General features: G+C 35.8%; 2 protein-coding genes across 2 annotated transcripts; both read right to left on the reverse strand.

Annotated features, from left to right (window-relative positions):
• Window positions 1–3,939: 3,939 nt before the first annotated feature.
• LOC128668103 (uncharacterized) lies at window positions 3,940–4,731 on the reverse strand. The gene has a single exon (XM_053740270.1). It carries the CDS (start codon window positions 4,729–4,731, stop codon window positions 3,940–3,942), a length of 792 nt encoding a protein of 263 aa, XP_053596245.1.
• A 935-nt stretch (window positions 4,732–5,666) lies between these two features.
• On the reverse strand, window positions 5,667–7,432 carry LOC128668104 (cilia- and flagella-associated protein 251-like). Its single transcript, XM_053740271.1, has 2 exons — window positions 7,245–7,432; window positions 5,667–6,201 (listed from the first exon to the last, which is right to left on the reverse strand). Exons 1-2 carry the CDS (start codon window positions 7,430–7,432, stop codon window positions 5,667–5,669), a joined length of 723 nt encoding a protein of 240 aa, XP_053596246.1.
• Between the last annotated feature and the right edge of the window lie 1,169 nt (window positions 7,433–8,601).

The following is an 8,601-nucleotide window of genomic DNA, read 5'->3' on the forward strand; positions in this document are numbered from 1 at the left end:
TTTAAACTTAAAGCTAATTTGTGTTCACATTTATTACATAGAACATTATAAAGTGTAACATTACTCGTACCAATATATGTTATCTTCAGTTTTTCAATTTCGCTTATGCACTGACCGCGCAATTCACCAAATTTTCCACTATCTACGACTGCTAAATTTTCTTTATCAATGTAACAATTCGTCGCACTGAGTTTGGCAATATATTCAGTAATTGTGTCTTTAACTTTTTGTGAATAATTCTGCCGTGAAGCAAATGCTGTTTCACCATTAGTGTTTTTTAAATTAATATCAACACCAGCATTAAGCAGTTGTCTTATGATATTATCGTCGGTTGCGAAAAATGCGTAATGAAGCGCTGAATATTTATACGCTGTCACTATATTTATATCAACCATACTATGGTTCAAGATTAATTCTACTGCTTCCGAACTTCGGGATTGGACAGCAATATGTAGAGGACTTTCTTTTGAAAAACCACTTTCACTTACACTATTAACATTTGCACCGTATGTTAGAAGAAGCTCCATAATTGGTAAGTTTTCTTTAGTAATAGCACATATTAGTGGTGTTTCAAAATAATGAGTATCAAGGTTCGGATCAGCATTATTTTTTAAAAGTAGTTCTACAATTTTTTCATTACCTCGATCAACAGCAATTTGTAACGGTGATTTGCCAAAACAAAAATCATAGGTTTCCAACATCGCAGTCTCAATGGCATGGTTTTGTAATAAAAACTCAGGATTTTCTTCAAGATTTGGCTCAGCTCTATACAGGTAATGGATCAAATCAGAGTCCTGAATTAGCAGAGTATTAACGTCTGCTCCGTAATTGATGAGGCTTTCAATTATACCCAAGTTCTCCATTATAACAGCAATGTGAAGAGCTGTACCCCAGTATTTACTTCTTGAATTCACATCAGCTTTCTTGCGGAGCAGATAGTTCACCAATCTTTTATCATTATTGAAAGCTGCTATATGAAGCAGCGTAAAACCACCCATGACTGGAACCACTGTATTGATATTTTCGACATTTACTTGTTTGATTAAGTTGTCAACGTATTCGCAATTGAATTTTGAACGGATTGATTCCATCGTAATGAGTGATGCAATTAATAATTGTCGACTTTTAAATAATGAACTTTTAATTTGATTAACTTTGACACTTTACTGTGAGAGTAACTGTTCACTTAGTAATAACTTCAAGTTAAATTATTAACGATCACTGATTTTATGTTTGTAGTTTTGGGACAAGATTGACTGTACGACTGATCGTCTCAAGATCGAAAACGGTTTTGAATGATGTTGTATATGGTACCTTCGACCTTAAAAAAACCTCCCCAGATAATTACTTTTCTCCCCCACTCTTAAATATCTGTGGTCATAATTCAGGAAGAGAGGGGCAAAAGGGAGTACTTAAGGAAAGACTGAGTTTTTGGCGGCTCGAATAGGGGAAGAAGGGAGGGGGATACTTACTTTTTGTCTCAATATACCACATTTATCGAAAATTAAAAATCTTTAAATTTGAAGCGAAATGCGTCGTGAAAAAAAGATTTGATATTTGCTCTTTTTACCCCTTTTATTTCTGCTAGTTTTGTTCCATGTGTTCGTCATTAATATGCTCTAACAAAAAAAATTTTTATATGGGGCAACATGGTCCCTCTGAAAAATCTACCAAAATTCGGTTATTATTTTATTTCATCTGAAAGCTACTAATTAATAAATTTTTTTCTCTGTGTCCATCTTTGGTTCATTTTACTCAATCCGTGGTTCGATATAGGGCGAATTCTTATACGGCGCGTACCAGGTTTTCAAACTACAAATATTTTTTATTGCAATAAAATTTATTTTACATAATAATCAGTTTGACTTCAAGTAAAGAGTCTCTATGTTTTTATCTCATTCGAAATTAATCGACTGAAATAATTTATTTATTTTTCCGTCAAGCTTTTGAATTAACAGTAGGGAACTTATGAATTCGAATTAAAGCTTAATTGTAATTTAAACTATAAGAGAAAATAAATTTAAACTGGATAATTATTCGGAACTGGTAGTAAAATTGAGGATGACTTGTGACACAAGCCAGAAAAATCTCAAGTGAGTAATTACTTACGCTTAAGCGAATACATATTTATTCCAACTTCAAATTTTGAATGTTAATATTTTTCCAGGGGCTTTGATATTTTATTATTTAGGTTGCATTAAAAAAGTTATAAGAAATAAATAAAGGCAAATGAAATAAATTTAATGTGACTGATGTATTGCAAAAAAAATAATTGTTTAATAAAAATTTTAATGACAAGAAATATATGATTTTTTTAATGGAATGTTTATAAATTTTGGTTGGTAAATATCATAAACTTGGTAATTATTTTTTTTATGTCTTATAGTTTTAAAAAAAATCTATATCTTGTTGCTCATAAATTGAATATTTGTAATTGGAGAATCATTTTGAAGATTCATCATTCGCTTCTTCAAATTTGTTTCTTTATAAAAAATTCTTTGATTTTTAATCTTTCAAATTTTATATTATAGTCAAGGAAGTGGTTTTGATGAGTCACCATTTCTTGGACATAATTTTTTTTCTACTCTTTATTACTGTGAATTTTTAATTGAAATTCAAACCAAACTATCAAACATATTACAAAAATTTATTTAAACAAAAACTTATAAGGATATTGCGCTTTTGTATAGAAAATACTACTTATTTTTACTGATCCAAATCTTCCCAAATTCTAAATGGCTTTGAAGTTTCGCCATTTCTCCCCCATCACCAAATCTTTTTATCGTCAATACTTATAAGTTACACATTGCGAATTCGCTTTCAATCCTGCGACAAATTTTTTATTAACTAAAAATATTAGTTCGTTCACCGAACTCTTGCGAAATGGGTTTTTATGCCATAAAAATTTTATCATGTATCTTTTATGGTTGATAAAAAATTTATAATTTTCAAAGAAAAAAAAAAGTTATTACTTCTGATCAACCTAATAACTTTTTTTGGTTCTTACTAATGTAAACTTTTTTTTTCGTTAATTCTTTTAGCTTGTTTTGTTCATCGACTACGATAAGTAAATTTTTATTTCAAGGCTAACTAATATAAATTTTCTTTATTTATTTTTCAATTCTTTCAGCTAGATTGTATATCAAATATTATTTGTTATAAAATTTACTTGGAATGTATAATCGTCACGATAAAAACTTATTTAAATATTTTTATTTCAGGGCCAACTATATATAAAATAGTTTTATTTGCACAACTTATAGGGCGTATACAAATTTTTACATAAATCATATTTTCATTTGGTAAAATATTCACTTCGTTATATATATTATTTCTTTCTTACTTTTTAACTTCTATAATTTATTTGTTTTTGGCTTCTTATATTTTTTGCACGTCACAGTCTTGGTATCCCGCTTGCACCACGCTCCGTAACCCTGAGTTGACTCTCAAAATTTCTTCAATTCTCTTGAAGACCGTACATAGTTTTATATCAACCTCTCCTTTTAATTTCGCTATCATTTTTTCTTCTACTTTTTTATCCTCTAACCCTCTCCACTCTTCTAGCAGCTCTTTTTCCTTCTCCACCCCTTTATATATTCCTTCACATTTTAGTAGGCGTATCAACGTTTCCTCCTCTTTCCCACACCCTCTAAAGCTCCAGTCCCTGTACCCTTTTTTGCCCGCTCTTCCCAAATTTCCACACCTTATCCTCGCCCACATCTCCTTGTCCTCCCCTCTTACATTATCTTTTTTCCAGTAGTTATCTTCTTCTTTCTCTAATCTTATTTTTTTGTACAATGTATTATACGTTGATTTGTTTATTGCGTCTTCAGCCTCCTTTTTCACGTTTTCTCTCATTTTCTTAATGCCCTCATTCAGCTTTTCCTCTATTTCCTCTACTCCCGCATCCCTGTAGATCATCTCTATCACCTCCTTGCATTACATTTTTTTTAGCGCAACCTTCACCATTTTCCCCCATTTCGTCGGGCACCTGTTCATAATCCCTCTCATTTCTTCTTTCAGTGCTATCCTTGGCCATCTCTCTTTTTCCATCATCATACAATCCTTCATATATCTTACTGCTCTTTCTTTTAATATTACTTCCATCTTTTCTACTCCCATCTCGTCCCTCCAAATATATTCTGGTGTATCCCTTCTTACTCCTAATGCCATCTTGCAGAGCCTCCTATGCACCCTCTCTATTTCTTCCGACTTTTCCCACCCCCAGACCTCCACTCCGTACAGAGCTACTGTTCTTGCCACAGTGTTCATCAGATACATCCTGTCCCTCATGCTGTTCTTTTTGCTCCTTTTTATCACTCCCCATACTGCATTTGTGGCCTTTTGTGCTTTTTGTGCTAGTTCCTTTTTTTGCTTCCCTGCGCTATTCCTTGTGGTGAAATGGTACCCAAGATATTTAAATTCTTTGACTTCTTCGACCTCACTTCCTTTATACATCCATTTCTTTCCCTTCTTTTTTCTACCTCCATTTCTGCATATTAGAATTTTTGTTTTTTTCACGTTCACCTCCATCTTATTCTCTTCTGTGTATCTTTCTAGCTCTTTCAGCATCCCTCTTAGCTCCTCTTCTGTGTCCGCAACTAGCGCCACATCATCCGCATATTTCATGACATGTATTCGTTGGTTCCCAATCATTGTCCCTCCTCTCTTCTTCTCTTCCATCGTCTTTTCTAGGTCGTCGATATCTATGCCATATAACGCTCCGCTCATCGCACACCCTTGTCTTACCCCTTTTCTTGTTATAAATTCTTTTGTCTGTCTTCTTTTTCCTACTTTCACCTTACAATATGTTCTTTTATATATTTCTCTTATTATTCTGTGCATTCTCCCTCTGGCCCCCTTCCTCCATACCTTTCTCTTCATTTTTGGTCTCCTGACTGTGTCGAACGCCGCTCTAAAGTCTATGAACCCGATGCATAATTTTCCTCCCTTCCTCTTCATTTTGTTGTTTATTAGACTATTCAATACAAATATGTGGTCCCTTGTCCCTCTTTTTTTCCTGAACCCCGCCTGACTCTCTCTTAAAATTTTTTCTTTATCTATCCAGTTATTTAGCCTCTCCGTCATCATAGTTGTCAATAACTTGTACCCTGTATTTAGAAGCGAAATTCCCCTGTAATTTTCTGTTCTTTCTTCGTCTCCTGCTTTGTAAATCAGAATTATCACTGCTGTGTCCCATCATTCTGGCATACTTCCTTCGTCCCATATTTTATTTATAATTTCGCCTATCCATTCAATGACATCTGGTGCACTGTTCTTTATAAATTCTGCTGCCATCCCGTCTTCCCCTGGAGCTTTGTGATTCCCGAGCTTTCTTATTGCGGCTTTCACTTCTCTCCTGCTGAAGTTTTCATCGAGCTTCAGCTCCTCTGATCCTTCATTACTACCTTCTCCTTTCCACGGCTCATTTTCTTTCTCTTCCGATTCTTCATTGCCTTCCCCATTCAGCAGATCACTAAAGTGCTTTTCCCATTGTTTTGCTTTTATACTGTTGCTTGCAGCTCTTTTCTTTCTTCCTCTGAACCTATTTATGGCTTCCCACCATTTTGTCATGTCTTTGGCGTTATTTATCTCCTCACACCTTTCCATCATCCACCTTTCCTTGCTCTCTTTGATTGTTTCCCTATATTTCTTTCTGCTTTCGTTCAGATTTCTCTTTTTTTCTTTGTTATTATCCTTGATGAATTCTTTGAGCTTTTTCCATACTTCTTTTCTTTTTTTTTACCCTCGATATTGTACCACTTTTCTTTCTCCTTTGTATCTTTGTCTTTCTTTCCTTTCATCACCATCCCCGTTTTTTCAGCCCCTTTTCTTACTATTTCCTTTATATCCTCCCACTCAAGCTCGCTTTTTTCCTCTAGTGCTTCTGTCAGTGCTTCCTGCGTTGCTTCTGCATACTCCTGTATTTTTTCTTTCTTCCAGATCAGCTTATTTGCTCCAATTTCTTCCTGCTCTTCCTCCTCTGAAATGCAGCTTCCTTCCTTACTCTCTTCCTCATTTCTCTTTACCTTATATCTCGCCAACACTGGTAGATGATCTGACTCTATTCTTTCCACCACTCTTACCTCTATTTCTTGCTCATCGCCTCTGTCCAGCGTTAGTATTAGGTCAATTACTGATCCTAAACTCTCTTCGTCTCCCCCGACGTAAGTTATTTCCCCACCTTCATCACCTCTTGCTCTATCATTTTATACGCAGAGTCCTAACTCATCACACATCTTTAGTAATTTTTTTCCTTCGCTGTTTACTGTCTTGTCTCTCGATTTTCTTTTTTTCCTCACTCTGCCTTCGTCCTCTCCTGTTACGTTTTCTTCTCCGATTCTCGCATTAAAGTCCCCAATGATCATCACGCTTTCGTCCCTGTTTGCACATTCTTCTATCTGCCTTCTTAGCTCCGTTTCTAATTTGCTCATTCCTACAATGTTATACACTGTGATTATACTTTCACTTTCCTTACTTTCTTCCAACATCATTCCGTATTTCCATTCTCTGACTTCCCATTTTGGTTTGCAATTTTTTTTTATCCCAATAATATGACCTCCCTTTGCTCTTCCTCTCTGTTTCTCTCTCGTCGCAGGCTTCGCCCACCATTTGAATTCTTTGCTCAGCCTCTCACATGTTATTTCCACCTTATCTTCCATTACTCATGTCTCCACTAGCACAACAATCTCGTTTTCTTCCATCATTGTGGCAGCTTTTTCTACCTCATTCATACCTGCAACATTCCAAAACATTATTTTCCTTCTATTTTCTTGCTCTCTTCCTTTATTTTGGTCCTCTCTCTCCTTGGCCTCTGTGTCTCTTTCTGTACCCACTCTTCACTCCTTTTTCTCATCATTCGACCACTTTCATAATTTCAATTCTCCTTTTTTTTATTCCAACACCACCACACCTCCCTAATTTTTATTTTCTTCCCCTCTACTTCTGTTACATTGCCATTACTCTGCTCCCATTTTGCTTTTCTTCTTATCCACCTCTCAACTTCTAACTCTCTACTCGTTTTTTCTTTCCCCACCCACACTCCGGTCCCTTTCATAATCTTCCGTCTTCCCAGAATGTCTCTCTTCTCTTTCTCATTTGCACTTTCGATTATTATCTGTCTTCCTTTCTGGAATTTTACTCTCATCGGCTCAATTCTGACTTTCAATCTCCTTTCCATCACCTCCATTACGTCTTCTTTTCTTCGGTACATGCCATTTTCATAATATATGTGTATGTTTAACCTTTTTTGCTTCCTTTCTTTTAGTTCTTCCTCCAGCTCATTTCCATTAATTTTTTTTGGCTTTTCTCCAATGAGCTTTTCTTTTTCTTGTCTTCTCCATTCTTCATTTGTTTTGTCCTTCTTATCTTGTCTTTTCCTCGCCTCGCTCACGAATCTTTCCACCTCATTTTCCAAGCTCCATTCCCTCATTTCTTGAACATTCCTTTCATTCGCCCACGCGTTTTCTGTTTCCTTCACTCTTGATCGCCCTCTTTCCTGCCTTCCTCCACTGTTACTCTTTCCTTGTCTCTTTGTGTCGTGACTCTGACTGTCGTGTTGCTTTCCTTTTTTTTTCCTCGGTTGCTTTTGTCTTATTTGGTATGTTCGTCTTACTTTCTTTCTCCTTTTATATTTTTTCACGTAGCTCTTTAATTACTCTGTCCTTTTCCTTTATGCTTTGTTATCTTTTACCAATTTCCTTCTCTAATCTTTCTATTTCCTGTCTGTGTCTTCTTTCCTTTTCCACTTGGTCTTCTTTACATTTGCTCCTAATTATTTGGGCCCCTATCTTCGAGGTTTCTTGTCTTGTACATGCCTTTATTTCTTCCATTGATTTCATTATCAATTCTTCAACTTTTGTTTTTACCCTGTCTTCTATCTCTGCGATCAATTGCCACATCTTTTCCTCTGAATTTTTTTCACTATCCTTCATTTCCTGCTTTTGGCTCCAATTTGACATTCCAGTCTGCGTTGCTTGTTCTCTTGTCTTTTTTCCCACTTCATCTTTCTGTTTGTCTTTCCTATCGTTGATTGTCTCGATTATATCTAACTCTTTCGCCTCTTCATTACTGTCCTTCTCAACTTGCAGACTTCCTCTACTGTTTCTTGCCGGTGTTCTCGCTAGCTGGAATCCGGCTCTGCACCAGTCTGTTCCTACCTCATTTATATTGTCTGTGTTTTCTACCTTTTTTGCTTTTGCCTTTATTATATCCATCTGACTAAACACAAATTTTTCTAACGCTCCATTTTTCATACCGTAGTCTCTTTTACTCGCTGAATTTGTACTTTTGAATTTGCGCGGCCTTCCCCTCCTTCTCTTGGTCATCCCGGCGCTTGCGCCATTCGCTTTACCTCTCTCATGTCTTTCCTCGTCACTTGTCATCTCTTTGTATGTGCTGCCCTCTTGTTCCTCGTCACTTTTTTCCTTCGTCTTGTCTCCAGCCAATTTCTTTATGTCCGCCAAAACCCTGATTGCTTTTACCTTTTGGTTTCCGCGTCTTTTGCTTTTCCCGTGCCACATCTTTTTTTTTTTTTTATTATTCACGTTGTTTGGCGTTTTTCACTCCCACCTTTTTTACTCTAAACTTACTTGCCTTTTC

The sequence above is a fragment of the Microplitis demolitor genome, chromosome 6 (assembly GCF_026212275.2).
Source record: "Microplitis demolitor isolate Queensland-Clemson2020A chromosome 6, iyMicDemo2.1a, whole genome shotgun sequence".
In the NCBI taxonomy this organism is placed as follows: Eukaryota; Metazoa; Arthropoda; class Insecta; order Hymenoptera; family Braconidae; genus Microplitis; species Microplitis demolitor.